The sequence below is a fragment of the Polyodon spathula genome, chromosome 17 (genome assembly GCF_017654505.1).
Source record: "Polyodon spathula isolate WHYD16114869_AA chromosome 17, ASM1765450v1, whole genome shotgun sequence".
In the NCBI taxonomy this organism is placed as follows: Eukaryota; Metazoa; Chordata; class Actinopteri; order Acipenseriformes; family Polyodontidae; genus Polyodon; species Polyodon spathula.
The window spans coordinates 24576059-24595324 of NC_054550.1; the positions used below are offsets into that span (position 1 = coordinate 24576059).

At 38.4% G+C, this 19266-nt stretch overlaps 1 protein-coding gene across 1 annotated transcript; it reads right to left on the reverse strand.

Annotated features, from left to right (window-relative positions):
- Positions 1–11573: 11573 nt before the first annotated feature.
- Positions 11574–14899, reverse strand: LOC121329914 (mRNA decay activator protein ZFP36L1-like). The gene is made up of 2 exons (XM_041275936.1): positions 14710–14899; positions 11574–12793 (listed from the first exon to the last, which is right to left on the reverse strand). Exons 1-2 carry the CDS (start codon positions 14761–14763, stop codon positions 11750–11752), a joined length of 1098 nt encoding a protein of 365 aa, XP_041131870.1. The 5' UTR covers positions 14764–14899; the 3' UTR covers positions 11574–11749.
- Between the last annotated feature and the right edge of the window lie 4367 nt (positions 14900–19266).

Genomic DNA, 19266 nt, shown 5'->3' on the forward strand with positions numbered 1-19266 from the left:
ATGCATTTGGAGACAGGTTCAATACAAAGTGAATTAAGAGTGTCTGTTTTAAAACAAGTATGTTATTAATTACATTTTTTTTGCATCAAAATAGAAATGAGGGGGCAATAAATAAAGAGTGCAATATATTGTATGACAGTACCTGCCATATCATTGAAATTATCACATCAAAGTAAATGTAATAAAAAGCATGTGCAAAGAACTAACACCTATTATGCAATTCAACACCTGATAACACCAACCTAATGTAATACTGCTGCCAGAAGATAGGAGAACAACTACAGATCCCATAGCTACTTATACCTTCTTTAGTTATAGTTTAGCTGAAATATAATACACAAATTAGACAAAACACTTCAAAATAATACAGAGGTTAGTCATAACCCTTCACAATAATCTAAAGGTAATTTTCTGGATAAACTATGTGTGTTGAAAGAGACAAATACTGAGAAGTATTGGATACTCTTTTCTGATAAAGTGTGAGTGGAATGTCAATGAAATATGAGAATATGTGAAATTAATTTTGGTGGGGATGATCATAACAGTGGGAGATCTTAATACAAGACCATTATAAATAATAAAAAGGGTTTCTATGCAGATGATATCATTACTTTAGATACCAGGGTAATGCTTATATACAGTTGACTTCAACCTCCTTCCAAACTAACCCTAATTTTATATATATATATATATATATATATATATATATATATATATATATATATATATATATATAATTGGTTTTGATACATTCCAGACTTGTCAAAATTGGTGTAAACCTTGAACTGCAACACAAGTCCATGTCAGATAGTGAGTTTGTGGTTAAAGTACTATTCAGTATACAGTATTTTGCTGATATGGTTTACATAACTTTTGAGCTGCTTTTTCCTGGAATTCACTGCCATGTTGAAGTAAAGAACTCAAGAAGTTTGCAGAGCTTCAAATTATGGTGAGAAATTATGAGTGCATTTGTTTTTGATAATTGTGTATGTTTTCTCTGTAATGTTTGATTATTGTAAAGTTTCTAAATTGTGTTATGCTGTTCCCATTGTGAACCCTTGGAAAAGACATGCTCATCTGAATACATGAAATAAAAACAGACTCCTTAAAATATTTCTATTGGACAGGAGTCTGCATCATTAAAAACATCACACAGATTTCTTCAGTGTATTGTCTTTCTGACCAAAGACTGGATGTAAAAAGAAACTGAAATCCTGTTTCCTAGCCTGGTCTATGAATTAATTGTGGAATTGAATTTTCAGCAATGTCAATCCAGCACCTTTCACGAGTGCTAAAGTTATCACCATATCAAAAAATAACAATACACTACTTTCTTCTCACCAAGTCGGATTTCCGACCAGAGTGCAGGCCGCCAGCCAGCCTCGGTCTCTTTCTTCATATCAGTTTATTATTGTGAATTAGTCAGTAGTCTGGGATCAGACTTCACTAAGTTTGTGTCTTTTAACCATTCGCGGGTTTCAGAAAGGGCCTCTGTGAATAGAAAAAATATTAACACGCACACACAAGTAGTTCCAGGGCAGACAGTAAAATGATTTCCTCTGAGTGTGAATAGGTTGACACTGCAGCCCAGTCTTCCTGTCTGCAAAATAAATAAAATACGCAACACAAGAGGTGGCAATTGTATTGCATGTGGCCAAGACAAAAGAGAACAATTCAAACTGTTATATATATATACACTGAACAAAAATAATATTAACACAACATGTAAAGTTTTGGTCCCATGTTTCATGAGCTGAAATAAAAGATCCCAGACATTTTCCAAAGCTTATTTCTCTCAAATTTTGTGCACAAATTTGTTTACATCACTGTTAGTGAGCATTTCTCCTTTGCCAAGATAATCCATCCACCTGACAGGTGTGGCATATCAAGAAGCTGGTTAAACAGCATGATCATTAAAGATGTGCACCTTGTGCTGGGGACAATAAAAGGCCACTCTAAAATGTGCAGTTTTGTCGCACAACACAATGCCACAGATGTCTCAAGTTTTGAGGGAGCGTATAATTGGCATGCTGACTGCAGGAATGTCCACCAGAGCTGTTGCCAGAGAATTGAATGTTCATTTATCTACCATAAGCCGCCTCCAAACTTGTTTTAGAGAATTTGGCAGTACTTCCAACCGACCTCAAAACCGCAGACCACGTGTAACCATGCCAGCCCAGGACCTCCACATCTGGCTTCCTCACCTGCGGGATCGTCTGAGACCAGCAACCAGGACAGCTGATGAAACGGGGTTTGCACAACCAAAGAATCTGCGTGCTCGTTGTCCTCACCAGGGTCTTGACCTGACTACAGTTCAGCGTCATAACCGACTTCAGTGGGCAAATGCTCACCTGCGATGGCCACTGGCACGCTGGAGAAGTGTGCTGTTCACGGATGAATCCCGGTTTCTACTGTACTGGACAGATGGCAGAAAGCGTGTATGGTGTCCTGTGGGCGAGCGGTTTGCTGATGTCAATGTTGTGAACAGAGTGCCCCTTGGTGTCGGTGGAGTTATAGGAAGGGCAGGCATAAGCTATGGACAATGAACACAATCACATTTTATCAATGGCAATTTGAATGCACAGAGATACCGTAATGAGATCCTGAGGCCCATTGTCGTGCCATTCATCCACGGCCATCACCTCATGTTTCAGCATGATAATGCACTGCCCCATGTCGCAAGGATCTGTACACAATTCCTGGAAGCTGAAAATGTTAATTAAATACTCACCAGACATGTCACCCATTGAGCATGTTTGGGATGCTCTGGATCGACGTGTACGACAGCGTGTTCCAATTCCCACCAATATCCAGCAACTTCGTACAGCCATTGAAGAAGAGTGGGACACCATTCCACAGGTCACAATCAACAGCCTGATCAACTCTATGCGAAGGAGATGTGTTGTGCTGCATGAGGCAAATGGTGGTCACACCAGATACTGATTGGTTTTCTGATCCATGCCCCTACCTTTTTTTTTTTTTTTTTTTAAAAGGTTTCTGTGACCAGCATATCTGTATTCCCAGTCATGTGAAATCCATAGATTACGGCCTATTGAATTTATTTCAATTGACTGATTTCCTTATATGAACTGTAACTCAGTAAAATTGTTGAAATTGTTGCGTTTATATTTTTGTTCAGTATATATATATATATATATATATATATATATATATATATACACACACACACACACACACACACACACACACACACACTGAGTGTACAAAACATTAGGAACACCTTCCTAATATTGAGTTGCATCCCCTTTTGCCCTCAGAACAGCTTCAATTCGTCGGGAAATAGACTCTACAAGGTGTCGAAAGCGTTCCACAGGGATGCTGGCCCATGTTGACTCCAGTGCTTCACACAGTTGTGTCAAGTTGGCTGGTAGTGGATCTCTACTCCAAATAGCTTGTTCCATCTCATCCCACAGATGTTCAATTGGATTGAGATCTGGTGACTGGGCAGGCCACTGCAGTAAGCTGAATTCACTGTCATGTTTGTGCAACCATTCCTGGACAATCCCAGCCTTGTGGCATGGGACATTATCCTGCTGAAAAAATCCATTAGCAGATGGATACACTGCTGCCATGAAGGGACGCAACTGATTGGCAATGATGTTCAGATATCCTGTGGCATTCAAACGTTGCTCCACTTTTATCAAGGGGCCCAATGTGTGCCATGAAAACACACCCTATACCATCACACCACCACCACTATACCAGCCTGCAATGTTGACACGCGGCATGATGAATGCATGTACTCATGTGGCTTTCTCGATACCCTAGTCCTCCCATCAGCGTGAAACAGCAGGAACCGGGATTCATCAGACCAGGCAATGTTTTTCCAATCCTCCATTGTCCAGTGTTTTCATTCCTTAGCCCACTGCACCGCAATTTCTTGTGTTTTGCTGAAAGAAGTGGAACTCTGTTAGGTCATCTGCTGCCATACCCCATTCGTGTTAAGGTACGACCAGTTGTGGGTCTTTCGGCACCAATGTTGTACTGGACTGTCAGTTGAGTAACTGTAGCCGATCTGTTGCTCTGCACAATTCGTGTCAGCCTCTTTTGGCCTCTTTCATCAATGAGCCATTTTCGACCACTGGCCTGCCATTGGCTGGATATCCTTTGGGTGGTGGACCATCTTGGATACACACGGGAAACTGCTGAGCGTGAAAAACCCAGCAGCGTTCCAGTTCTTGACACACTCAAACCGGCATGCCTGGCACCTACTACCATACCCCGTTCAAAGGCACTTAAATCTTGCCCATTTACCCTCTGAATGGCACAAATACACAATCCATGTCTCAATTGTGTCAAGGCTTAAAAATCCTTCTTTAACCTGTCTCCCCTTCATTTACGCTGATTGAAGTGGATTTAACAGGTTACATCAATAAGGGATCATAGCTTTCACCTGGATTCACCTCTATTTAATGGAAAGAGCAGGTGTTCCTAATGTTTTGTACACTCAGTGTGTGTGTGTGTGTATTTATATATATATACACAGTGCCTTGCAAAAGTATTCAGACCCCTGATCAATCCTTTCATATTACCTAATTACAAATGGTATATTGAAATTTCGTTCTGTTTGATATTTTATTTTTAAACACTGAAACTCAGAATCATTTATTGTAAGGTGACATTGGTTTTATGTTGGGAAATATTTTTAAGAAAAATAAAAACTGAAATACCTTGCTTGCATAAGTATTCAACCCCTGTGCTGTGGAAGCTCCCAGTTTGCACCGATGAAAGAAATTGCCCTGACAAGGACACAATTACCTTACCATTGGTCTCCACCTGTGAACCATTAAAGTTGCTGTCACATTTTCTGGATAAAAACCCCACTGTTGAAGGATCATTGGTAAGGCTGTGAATCTGAAGGCAAATGAAGACCAAAGAGCATTCTACAGAAGTTAGAGATAAAGTAATATAAATGCATAGATCAGGGAAAGAGTACAAAATAATATCCAAGTGTTTGGATATCCCAGTGAGCACAGTTGGATCAATAATCAGGAAGTGGAAGCTGCATCACACCACCCAGGCACTGCCAAGAAAAGGCCGTCTCTCAAAACTCAGCACTCAAACAAGGAGACTTGTGAGAGAAGCCACAGAGAGGCCAACAATCTCTTTGAAGGAGCTACAGAGTTCAGTGGCTGGGAGTGGAGTATTGGTGCACCAGTCAACCATATCAAGAGCTCTGCATAAAACTGGCCTGTATGGGAGGGTGGCGAGAAAGAAGCCATTACTTAAAAAGTACCATCTGAAAGCATGTCTGGAGTTTGCCAGAAAGCATGAGAGTGACCCAGCTGCGATGTGGGAAAAGGTCAAAACTCAAAGCGCTATGTGTGGCACAAACCTAACATTGCCCATGCCTCAAGACACACCATCCCTACAGTGAAGTATGGTGGTGTCAGCATCATGCTGTGGGGATGCTTCTCATCAGCAGGGACTGTGCATCTTTTTACAATTGAAGGAAGAATGGATGGAGCAAAATACAGGAAAATACTGCAAGAGAATCTGCTTCAGTCCGTTAAAAACAATGGAAGGAAATTCACCTTTCAGGAGGACAATGATCCCAAGCACAAGACCAAAGCAACATTGGAGTGGCTCAAGAACAAAAAGGTGAATGTCCTACAGTGGCCCAGTCAAAGTCCTGATCTCAGTCCCATTGAGAATCTGTGGCACTATTTGAAAATTGCGGTCCACAAATGTCGCCCAACCAACCTGAACAACCTGGAGCAAATCTGCCAAGAAGAATGGGCCAAAATCACTCCAACACTGTGTGCAAAGCTGGCACATACTTACCCCAAAAGACTTAAAGCTGTTATTGCAGCGAAATGTGGCTCTACCAAATATTAATGTGTGGGGGTTGAATAGTTATGCAAGCAAGATATTTCAGTTTTTTATTTTTCTTAAAAATATTTCCCAACATAAAACCAATGTCACCTTACAATAATTGATTTTGAGTTTAAGTGTTTAAAAAAAAAATATCGAACAGAATGAAATTTCAATGTACCATTTGTAATTCAGTAATATGAGAGAATTGGTCAGGGGTCTGAATACTTTTGCAAGGCACTGTATATATATATATATATATATATATATATATATATATATATATATATATATATAGAGAGAGAGAGAGAGAGAGAGAGATAATAACTGTCTGTATTATGGACATATATGCATGTATATAAGTAGTGTTGTTTGTAATAGAACAGTGTTGTCTGTAATAGAACACAGAGTCGAGTGATAAAGGATTAGACTCGTGCCAGGGCAGTTTAAACATGTGCCAAATGCTGTCTGGAGTTTTCCCTGCAGTCATGCAACACTGGAGGGTGAAAAGGTTTAGGCTGACCTTAATTGCTGCTTTTTTGGGAGGGGAGGAGGGGGGGTGGGGTGGTGGTGGTGGTGAATTAGCAGTCCACTCAGACTTCTAATGGTCTGTGGCTTTACCTTCTTTTGATCTGAACTCCAACTGTAGTTGGCAGAAAGTAGCGCTTTTTTAAGAATAAATATTTTTGAATACTACCACCGCCAAGCTTAGAAATTTCCCAGGCTGTGCCTTTTCTAAACAACTTTTAGCTCAGTTTCAGAAGAGCAATTTAAAGCACAGACATCTGAAACAAACCAAAGCCAAAAAGCCATTCAATCTGTTCAACGTTAACTCGGGTCTATATCAGTTACTTAAGTATTACATTTGCCATATTTATCCAAGTTGTTTCCAGGATAGAGTATTCATTTTCCCTTTATAAAATATGTTTTTACTATGTATAGTAAATGTGACGCACTAACGTAAGATTGGCAAAAGCATTTCTACTCATTTAAAATAAATCCTGAAGTTTCCAACAAAATCCAATCTGTATTGTACAGCTACTACTGAGGTGTTGCATAAGAGATATTTTAGGGTAGGAAAGCAGTGCACTTTAAGAACTGCTCAATTTGGAGTTAAAGTATTTAATTAAAAAAAAAAAAAAAAAAAAAAAAAAAAAAAAAAACAAACCCAGATATCTGTTTGATCAACTGACTGCATTTAACCTGTGATGCAGATTTAGGAACACATGCAGTATGCACCACATAGTTTAACATAACTGGGCTGTTCTTCACATCACCGTTTAGATGTTACAAAAATGTATTTCTTGTGTTCTGCAATGTAAGTTGCGTCTATCTTTGTAAATCACATTTCGTCCATATTGGTGAGACAAGCCATCTAGGTGCTTCAGTATCCAAGACTGCATAAATTACTGGTGCTCTGTGCTAAACTGGAGATTTGAGCTGGTAATCATGATGACTGAATGGTTTAAACACCTTAGACTTGTGTCAAATCAGTGACTATCTCCACCGTACTGCTGACTGTGTTAACTCACAGGATTGTTTTGCCCAGCGTCTGTTTGTTTCTTTGCAATATCAGGGGCATTTGGAAACGTGGAAGAGTTGTACAAATCACAAAGCATGAACTGCACAGAACATCATGACCCACACAACACTGCACCCCCACCACCACCCCCGTATCAACAAGGTAACCTGACAGGAGTTCAGACTCAATAACTTGTGGGGGAAACAAGCAGCTGCTCCACCCCATAGGTGCCCTGCAGCATCAAAAGGTGATAAAATGGCCATAAATAATATATACTTCAAAAGAACGCTGTAATCACTCACACATTTAAACAACGGAGGCTGGACTTGTTAAGCATTCACATGCCAGTTGGAGGTCCAGTGCATTTACCAGCGTAATAATCCTGTATAACTAGTTTTAACATAGCTCACAAAATCTGAGAAACTGCTAAAATATTCCAGCTATTCATGCACACAGGGCCTTGAAACACTTGCAAAACTGGCTTTGCTGGGGTTTCTTTTTTTATACATTTTCCTTATAGAACAAAAAAACATGAGATTTTACTCCTTGCCCTTAGGGCAACTTCTATTTCTAATGAATTGATTATTCAAAAGAAATCAAAAGGCTTTTTGTAATAAAAGGTGTTTTTCAGCTTTTCACAGACACACACCATCGCATGCTGAGTGGAATACTGGAGACAGCCTTAAGGCCCGTTACTCCTTTCTTTCCAGAGTCCCATCGTTGGTAATAGAAAGAATTGGCCCAGACTTTAGACACGCAAGCATGCAAAAGTGTATTTGTTCTAAATAGACTGTTAACACTATTACCTCCCTATATGATATACAAGAGCCTGGAAATTTAGGGCAGGAGTAGCAACACAGTTTAACATAAAAGGGATAAAGCTTGGTTCCTGTACTGAACCAGTTGTTTTTACATACAGTGACAGTATCTATTTGGTTTAGCTAAATTTGTTCGTTTGATCACCCCACGCAACTAAACACAAACACAGCTGGACTGTGACCCTGAGGATTATCCACAGACAGAACTAAACTACCCTCCAGTTTAACCACACCCAATATAATTTTTACTCCTTAAGTACAAGAGCAATCCTTTAGGTACCCCAAAATATTATCTATTCATTACTAATGCAGAACGATAATGAAGAAATGTATTCTTCATTTTACCCCTCAAAATCTAAGTTCCTAAATTGTCATACCATGTGATACCAGTTGCGGCTGTCACCACTGTAGAAGCCCCAGGATTGGAGATTGAAAGTATGTGTAATGTAAATGAAGCAAACGAGCCACCCGCTCAACATCAGTGTTTTGTTTGTGATATAAAGATACACAACATCAATATTTTTGTTCTTTTTTTGAAAAATATGGGGTTTATTGGTTTAAACTGCAATCAGTCGTTACAAGAAACGCATATATAAAAACTCACATATAGAAAAAACTGTAGTGAACAGCAAAAGCTGAGAAAAATACATTCAACACTTTACTTTCTTTGTGTCAATCCTGTTCACCTTTATTCACTTCTCGTATTCTTTAAAATACAAGGAAAATCAGAACGAGGAATTGTTTTCTTCTTTAACAAAATTAGATATAAAAAGGTAGAATCACACACGCTACCTGGAATGTATTAAAAAAAAAAAAAAAAGAGGCACTTTTTACAATGTAATAACAAGGGATCCAAAATGATTTATTTAAATAAATAAATAATTAAAAAAAAAAAAAATCAACCTGTTTGATCAATTTCAAACCTTTTTTAGCTATCCCAGTTTAGAGCAAGAGGACTTGAAACCCTGTAGCTAATGCAAACCTGCTTTAGGCACTTCGATAAGGAACACTGCATTCTGAACTTCCTCTATAAAACCTTTAAAACAACAGATTCCGAGGCCCCAATTAGCACTAATCTTTTGTTACCTTAGGTAGTCCGATCATAACAAGCAGAAGTACTTAAAACCAGTACAATCTTAAATGTTTCAACATGCAAAGTTTCATCTAAAGATTTTACCAAGTTCTATTACTTTTAAATAGAACTGTTTCCAGCAATGTGAAAAAAAAAAAAAAAAACATTCAAAATAAAATGCACCTCTCTGTGTCCCAATTTCTCTGTGGCCAAACAGTAGTAGAAACATTTCAAACAGGTCAATTATTTTCCTTTTTTAAACTAATGAAGCTTTTTGAGATTAACAGTCTAACCAACTGGTTTCTGCTCATTCCTGATTTCCTTTCAACTAAACACAGGATTGTTTAAATCCCTTTGTTATTACAGCCTTGGCAAATAAAACCATAAATAAAAGACAAAGATATCTGAAACAGCACCACACGGGTTGAAACACTTTTCTTTCTTTGATAAACTGTTGAATAAGAGCTTATTAACCCATCCTTGACTGGGAAATGGCAGAACACCTGGATTCAGAAAGAATTTGTTTCACAACTGAAACCATACGAACCAATTCAGAAAGAAACCAGGCTGACTTGTTCTGCCAAAAAAAAAAAAAAAAAAGTTCAGATTTTTTTTCTTTTCGCCCACATAGAACAAATGGGTGCAGTTTTGGACCTCTGTAAAAGGCAAATTTAGGAAATGAGAGATGAGTGCCGATTCTGGCTAGTCACACTACGCACCAGAACTTGGCTGGTAAGGCCACATAGGCTAGCAATATAAAAGGAATAGGATATGTTAGGGATTAACAAGGCAGTAACAATTATCCTGAATTTGCAGTCCAACCCACAAAAGGGAAACAATTCTAAAATAAATAATCGAAACGCATTGTTCTTGCATTTTCTTTTTTTAAATTAAGTTTCATTTTAAAATAAAAACAAGTGTAGTTACAAAAAACAAGTCATTGTAGTATAATATATTAAACTGTGAAAAAAAAAAAAAGTCTTCACAACCTTTAGATTAATACAGAAGATAATAATTTAACATAAAAGAAAATATATTCTATTGTTTCATTATCCTGATAAATACAAACAAAATTAACAAAAAAAAATGCATATGATCGGCAATAAATATGTTTTTTTGATAAGTTAAATAAGCTTTTTTTTTTTTTATAACATTGTGCAGTGATAAGCGAAACTTTCCTCTCTGAGCAAATTCTCTTCTTGAAAGTTTCCAAAAATAACATTAACAGTAATAATAATAGTAACAACAATAATATAAATAATAATAATAATAATAATAAATAATAACAACAACAACAATAATAATAATTATAAAATCCAAAGGCAAAACAAGAAGGCACAAGTGCTCTACAAAGTAACCTACATTACAGCTGACCTTTAAAGCAATTTATAACTGCAGGGAGGGGCAGGGGCTGGCATAGCTTCCTCTCAGAGATGAAAACTTTTTACCCAGCTTAAAACACCCCCACCCCCCCCCCCCCCCCCCCCCCGAAAAAAGCAGGAAAAGAGGTGTCAAACAACTGATGACCAGAGCTTGTATATCCCAGTCCCATCAAATTATTGACCAGCTATAAACAAAACTGCTAGAAGTTTTAAGGCGTCACATGTCTACAGGGGTTGTCTGTGGATATGGTGGGTGGGGAGGGTAGATAAGCCTGTAGCACCAAAGCAAGTACTGATTCGCTATCCCAGCTGACTCCCAACCAATCTTGCTGCTCTGTCTCAAGTCCTTCCTGCAGACTTTGCTTACCAAACAGGCCAGTTTCACCTATGTCTTGCAAGACAGTGCTGAATGTTAAGTGTTCCACTTGCCCTAGCCCATGCATTAACAGGCCCCCTCGTTTGTTCGATTTTTTGATTTTTTTTTTTTTTCTATAAAACAGAGATAGATATTTATATACACATACACACACATCTTTATACCCTTGTGCCAGTCCAGATGTGGGAACAGTGGTAATGGCAGAACGTAGCCAGCAGAGGGTGCAAGACTGCTTAAACTGACTAAGGCACCATTTGCGCTGCTACACGTCAACAAGAAAAAGAAAATGCAGATGGTGCCTTAAGACAAATATCCCCCCCCCCCCCCCCCCCAAATAGGCACTTTGTAAACTAATGTCTAAATGCATCTGGCTATGAATTTTTGGCACTATTTTATAGAGGGAATTAAAAAGGTGCAAGGGGAGTAACATTCTATTTGTTAGGATTGTATCCCGCTACTTAAATGGGTTTCATTCTTTTTTCTAAAATAATCTAGGAGATCAAAGCTAGCTGCTCAGCCTACACGGTTCTCTTTACTCGGGATGGGAAATCCTGTGGCAGTAAAAGCATGTGGAGTCAGTTTTTGTAACCGAGCAACCCCCCACAAAAAAAGGAAGAAGAGATAGAAAGCAGGCAAGTGGACTATTCAACGTTGACCACTAGTCTTTAAAACTAAACAAAAGTCTCAGTTCGTAAATGGGAGGGAGGGAGGAAACGGGGCAGTGGCGCTTTCTTTTCTTTCTGCTTAGTCGTCAGAGACAGAGAGTCTGCTGAAGATTGGAAGACGCTTGTTGGTGTCTAGGACTGGGGACTCAGACCCACTTATGCTTCCAGAGCTGCTTAGGTAGCCCTCCTGGTCGGAAAGCGAATCAGGCGGGCTGGGGGGAGCCTCAAACATCTGGGGAGACTCTGACATGGCCCGGAAGATGAGGGTGGTGGGGGAGGGTGGAGCTGGGGCAGAGGAGTCACCCGGGATACTAAGGCTCGGCCCAAAGAGGGTAGCCAGCTCCTGGCTGGAGTAGGCGAAGGGGTTATTTACCCACTCAGATAGGTCGTCTGCATTTAACACGGGCGGTGGGGTTACAGAGGTGGGACTGTCCTGCAACCCACTGGAGCTAGGGAACCCGGCGAAGCTGAAGCTGTGCTGAAGCCGTGGCCGGTCCAGCTTGTTGGAGGATGAGAGGGGGTACTGGGGAGGTGGGCCTCTGCGCTCCTCTGCATTGTGGATGAAGTGGCAGCGGGGCCCATAGGGGCAGAACCCGATGGTGTGGAAAGTGCGGCAGAGTTCTGTCTTGTACTTAGGGTGGCGGCTCAGGCTGCGCAGCTCATGGATGCCATGGGCAAACTGGCACTTGTCTCCGTACTTGCAAGCGCCATTCTCCTCAAATGGTCTACATAGTTCCGTCTTGTAGCGACTGGAATTAACTTGCCCTCCTGCGTTGCTGCCGCTGCAAGGCTTTTGGAGCATCCTTTCCCCGGTCTCAGAATACGAGCGGTCTCGGAAGCGGTTCTCCTTGTTGCTGCCGCTGCCGCCACCACCACCACCGCCACTAGTAAGGCACGGCTCTATCTTTAGGCTGTTCACGAACTGGTTCTGGTTGAACTTGGAGTTGGGTACGGTGACAGAGTGCCGCCGTTGATAAACCCCCGTAGAGGGGGTCCCCACTGCCTTCCTGTCCAGCAGGGTCCCATTAGGGGTGCAGATGGAGGGGTTGGTGCTAGTGCAGGGGGCAGATGTGGGATGAGGGGCACTGAGGATGTTGTTGTTGTAGTTCAGCATCCTGTTGTTCTGGAATGAAACAAAAACACAAAAAAAAATTGTCAATAACCCTGTATTTACAACAAAGTAAACCAAGTATGTGAATTGGACTGAGAAACAGCAAGAAATCCCAGTAGTGAATGGGTCAAAGTGAACTCATCATCCATCCACAATATAAAGCTTGGCGATTAGATTAAATGTTTTGATACATGTGAACAGGGATATAAGAAGAGTGATTTTGCTCTAACAGTAATACGATTTCAGAAATACTATTTTGGAATCTGATCTAAAGCACTGATGGGAAGACCAACTATATGTGGAAACTGATAGCAACACATTTGATGTTTGTATACTATTGTAAATTTACACTGTATAGTATCTTGACAAATTAACATATCACTTTCTGAACTGAAGCATTTTAATATACAAATTGACAACTTGCCAACGTAACCCTAACAAGTGGTGTTTTTATATGAACTCTTTGTGCTTAAAATGACAATATCTTTCACATGTATGCAAAATAAATAAATAAATAATCCACTCCAGGTTTTCCTAACAACCAAACCGAGTCTCAGGTTGACCTCGTGCCATTACCTTACCATACACTGCTCACTGTTGCTAGTTAGAAATACCCCGTTTCTTACTATGTGCGATTCACGTTTAATAGAAGCTGGCCACGACTCATTAAAAAAATAAATAAATAAATACATAAGTTGCTCTCCAATGTGTGTAAATCAGACACATACTAATATGCGGAATTTGCTTTAAAAAATAAATATACTAGAATGTGGTTAACTGGATATTAAAAAGCAATACATGGCCAACTTTTAAAACACGCAAAGTGACAGGATTGGCGAAGGGGGTTGTCTGACTGTCATACTGTACGGTAGAGCAACTGTACAGTGTTCGCGGCAACTCATTGGTTGCAGCACTTGTCAACACTGCAAGACTCTGCTTGCAGCAGACTGAACTTAAGTCTAGCAAGATTTCTAGGCGTCTGTTGCGCATTTTATATTTAAACATTTAAACAACAAATTATAGAGCGACTTTCAATACGAAATTGGCTTGATCGTAAATTATTTCCCTTATCATGTCTAGCAAATTAATTTAATTGATTTGCTAGCCCTAACTGTCAAAGTCAATAATAAGAACATGAGATTGTAATGCATGGACTTCTTTAGTAACAAATCGCAGCATGACTGAGTTGCTTCATTTTACAGGTCTAAAAGCTGACATAACATAGAAATATGGTTCACTGTATGCCATACAACTTCGAAACATCTTTAAAAAGTCCGATTTTGAATATGTTTTGATAGAAAACTGATGCGATGTAATTGTTCAATCACATTTAAAAACCTCAGACTGCAAAAACACAAGCAGCAGATTTTGAATAAGATCAGAAAATCACAAGCTGAAGTGATCAAAGTAGCTCCACGTGAAAAAAAAAAAAAAAAAAAAAAAAAAAGTATGGATTTAAAAGTTAAAGTCCACAAGGAGAAGCAAATGCAAAACTCACAAACCTTGCAAAGGAATTGAATATTAAATAATGTCCACATAGAAATGAAAAACTTAGGGGCCAAAACGGGCTTGCTTATATAAACACATAATCTACAACAATGTAAACAAACTACGTGAACTGTCTAAAATTGAAATACTTTTGTACATACAGCACTGTAACTTAACAAGCTTCCACGCGCGCATATATATATATATATATATATATATATATATATATATATATATATATATATATATATATATAACAATATAATGTAGCTTGTTGCTATTAAAACATAATCAAAACACAAAAAGCAAGACAGCCACTAATAAACGCAGGATTTTAAAAGTAAACTCAATATGTATACTGTTTTTAAAAAAGTTTTTAAAAATGCAAACTAACTTTTAGACCTTGATCTTTTTTTTTTTTTTTTTTTTTTTTTTTTTACCTTGTTCAAGACATCGCTGAAGTCGAAGTATGGCGCCACCAAAGCCGCAGACATCTTCGGTGCGAAAAATATATAATTTTAAAAATAAAAATAAAGTGTATATAATAAATCACAGTTTTAAATGGGCGCTGATTTCCAGATTGCTTTTTCTTCCCTACTTCAGAGCCCCCTCTCTGATCTGCAAAAACAGCTCTCTGCATTACCTTTATAATCTCAAAGTTTCTGTGTTCTGGAGAGGAGGAGTTAGTTGATTGACAGGTGTTGTACTTAAAACCCTTTTTTTCGCGCAGGAGGGGAAACGACAGCGATGGCAGTGTTGAAAGAGCGGTGCACGTATTTTTTCAAGTTAGATTGTAAATCAATGAAACCAAATCTAATATTATATATATATATAGCCCCTATATATTGCATATTATATATATATTATAACTTACGCTATAATATATATATATATATATATACACACACACACACACACACACACACACACACACACAAAAAACCCCCGTGTGTGACTCAGATATAACAGTAACAAAACTTTGCATTCGCCACAACCCCTTTTTTTTTTTAATCCGCATCGATGTTTTTTAAACCTAAACAAAGGAACGTACAGACCAAAAACTAAGGTTTTTTTTCAACGTTTGTCTCATCTGCCTTCAGCAGGGCGATCGCCATTTTTGTCTTTTCTCTCTTCTCTCTCTCTCTCTCTCTCTCTCTCTCTCTCTCTCTCTCTCTCTCTCTCTCTCTCTATATATATATATATATTAGACGAGGTGGTATTATTATAATGTGTCATTGTAAAGATACATCACTGAACCTACCTATATATGGGAAAAGGCTGGGCCAAAACTCAGGAAAGCAAGTAATAAACTTTAAAACGCAGGATGTTAAAAGTAAAATAAATATGCATACTATTTTTGTTTTTAAGTTTTAAGTAATGTGAGCAAACTTTTAGATCTTGATCTAAAGATGTGGATTGTTTGTTTGTTTTTTTGTTTACTTTTTTATTTTGCTGTCGTGGTGCTTTTTTGTAAATTTGTCCTGTACCTGAACTACTCCATTCTGTAGTCTTTTCTTGGAACGTGCAAATTACAACATATAATGTGTACTTTTTGTTTCGTTCGATTTTTCCTTGTTGGAAAAAAAACAAAACCACACAAAACTAATTTGAATCGTTTCAGAAATAATGAGCTATCAGAATCCATGTTAAGTTCTGAAACAATGCGAGTACTTTTGGAGCTCTTACGGTGATTTGCATATTAAAATAATACAAACGATGGTTTCTAATAATCTCTTGTATTTTGTTACAATTGACCGTTTTTGGCGGGACATAACACACTGGCTAATAGTAAAACGTGCCTTTTTGGGGGGTTAATTGCAGACGTCTGTTGTCATTCACAATCTTTATTGTAGAGGTGGGTAACAAACATTTCGTATTTTTAGTGATATGCCAGAGTAGGTTAATGTTTGAACTAACAGACCTTGGATCACTGCATGTGTTTAACAGCTTTGTAAGCATGGGTTTTTTTATGTGTTGAATTTTTGCCAACAATGTCTCAATAACATTGGTTTTAGTTTTAATACAGTTGTGCGCAAGTAGGCATCCCACTTAAAGTGTGCAGATAGAAGTTGCATGGAGTAGTTTTTTTTTTTTTTTTTTTAAAGCTGGTTTCCAACGTAAGATGCTATTCAAGTTAAACAAAGAACAACCCCCGGTGCACCATTTCATTTTTGTACCAGGCAGGTTAAAAAGTAAAGCCACGGTTTAAAAATGAGAAGTTAACATTGTTTTAAAGTAAAAGCAACAACAAACCAGTACAGTTTTTGTTTTTTTTTAGATTTAAAATAGTTTAAAATACCTAAACTAAACAGAAATCTAATTAAGTTGCATAGTATAAGCCCCTTTCACACTGGCATGCTCTACCTAGGTCGGAACCTACCCGGGTGAGCACCTGGTGTCATTTGGCTCGGCTACGCTATTTCACACTGCTTTTTCATAAAAGGTGTAATGCAGGTATGCAATATGCGTATCAATGCCCCTGAAGCAGGTTGTTACAGATGCTTCCATCCAAGCTTCTCTGGATTGAACCTTCTGCCCAAATGCTGATTAGAGCAAATGTTTCTTAATCCCGGCTGCAATCTGGCTCATGGTGTGTCTCAAGCAACAGAAATATTGCTAAACGGATTAAACAAAAACGTTCCTTGCGGAAGTGAAACCTTCACGCAGGCGTGGCTGTTTGTTGTTTTGTAAACTAATAAACGGCCATCATGCATTTTGCCTTGCTTAACCCGGGTCAAATCTGTCAACCCACTGGGACCCGGGTAGAAGTGTCAGTGTGAAAGGGGCTGTAGAATAAGAAAACGTTGGTAATTCTGTAATAATGGAAATACATTCAGACATATGTGAACAAACCAGATCTGCTTTATTAAAAAAATAAAAATAAAACGTTTTCGTTGTAGTATACTGAAATGTTATGTGCCCTTCTGCGTATTTTGCTTTGCAGAATGTCACAGCTTTCTGAATTCTGGAGCTGCCTGAACTACAGTCTATGCACCGAGTGTAGGTCTGTTCAAAATGAACCAAGCTGGGGTTTTTATTCGTCATTTTTTAGTGCCCTCCAGTTTTTGGGTTGTTTACTCTTAGCTGTGGCACAGCATGTCGATTCTCAAGTGTTCCCAGCACTCTGAACCTGTCTATAATTAAATCCCTTTTAATCATTAGGATAAGACGTCATTTCTGGGACTTTCCATGTGTTAACATGTTCATTCAAGAACAGATACTGTATTAACCCTGTTTTACTCCTTTAATTTTCCTTTTTTTGTTTACATTTACAAATCCCTATATATAAACAAAACAGTACAGCTATTAGCCCGTTTACATGCCTTTGTAGATCTCACACGGTTATGTCACAGTTGTATGTATAACATATTAACTGCTGCTAGTCATATTGTAAACTAACATATTTAAAGAGGCAGTGTCCTTAAGTACTGTCATAGTCTTAACCCTGTTCAACTCAGTCAGTTTTAAACTTAAAAAAAGAACTACTTTAAAACAGAACTGCACTTTTAAACAGGTAGAAATAAGAACCATCTTTTAAATACAACAATCTCTGTGGATTGTTTTAGGGGAAAGTTTAAGCCACTGCATAACCATCGCATCAGCAAAATGAATAAAAACAGTCGCTTTAGTGGAAAATTAAGTTCCTCGTGCCTGTGGTCAAAATCTTGACCTACTGAAGTAGGCATGAAATCAAAAATCCAAGACGAGCAGAAAAATTGCATGACTTGTGATTAAGTCATGAGTTGGCTGAACCTTATATTAGAGACATTAAAAAAATGTAAAAAAAAAACACTCAGCTTTTGGGTAAGAATGGGGTGGGTAGTCTTTTATCTTGGTCCTACTTTATAATTTTACAAATGTGGAATAAAGGTGGGATGCACCTATACTGGAGATTATTGTAGAGTGAAGAGATGTCAGAAAGGGGAAGGTAGCTTAAACTGAAAAGGGTTTTCGGCCTTGAAGACAGTTCAACTCACAGAATGTCATGCTTTTGTCTAGTTATAATACTGTATACACGTCTTTGCCACATAATGAGACATATGCACATAGGTCAGTGTATGACACCAAATAGTATTTTGATAGATACAGTAGGGAAGAGAGTCTGGGGTATATAGTGGCAGTCTCATATAACAGTGATAAAACAAGGAATTGTATACACAGATAATAGACAACATTCATGCAGGGAGAATAAGTTATATCAGACTGTTGGAGTAGAAAGCCTGAGGCAAAAGACTAGACATAACATGAAACTAAAATATGTGTTCATGCGCTGGTTTCAGTTTCTGTCAGAGAATGAAGTTTGGTGTGCAAAACCATTTACAGTGTATATGTTTAACCTTAAGTACAAAGTTAGGCTTAGTAATACAAATATTTTTCTTCTTCTAACAAAGCTTTTTTTGTGCTATTGTATAAAAGAAACAGCTGATAAAGGCTGTGCTGTACAGTTTACATTGCCATGGTAATTCAGTACATTCACCTATTAGTCACTGGCCAGAGTTGTGTAAACTATTAACCAACTGCAAGATTCAGAAGCAGTTCACAGAGTCAGCCAAATGGCATGCTTTGTTTGTTTCTTCTTGCATTTTAATTGTCAATCTGTTTTCTATTGCTGACACAACATTTTTCTACCTACCTTCCTGATTCTTGAGAATCAGATGAAACCAAACTATCCTCCCCACCTGCTCCTTTTTTTTTTTTTTTTCCCTAAAATCAGGAAACAAAGACATCTTGAAATGTTTCCCAACCAACTTCGTGGCCAGCCTTTCATTACACCCTAACAGACTCTCCATAGCTAAGATTCTTGGCAGTTTCATTTAGATGTACTGTCAACAGTGATGGCATTCTCTAACTCCCAGAGAAGCTTGCTGTCATACAAAGCACTGGTTCACATAATAATTGGTACTCAAGTCTTTATAAGAGCCTGTTCTACAACAATAGGGACACTGTCTCCATTCCTAATTTAGACTTCATTTGTAAAATTGATGCAATGTTAAATC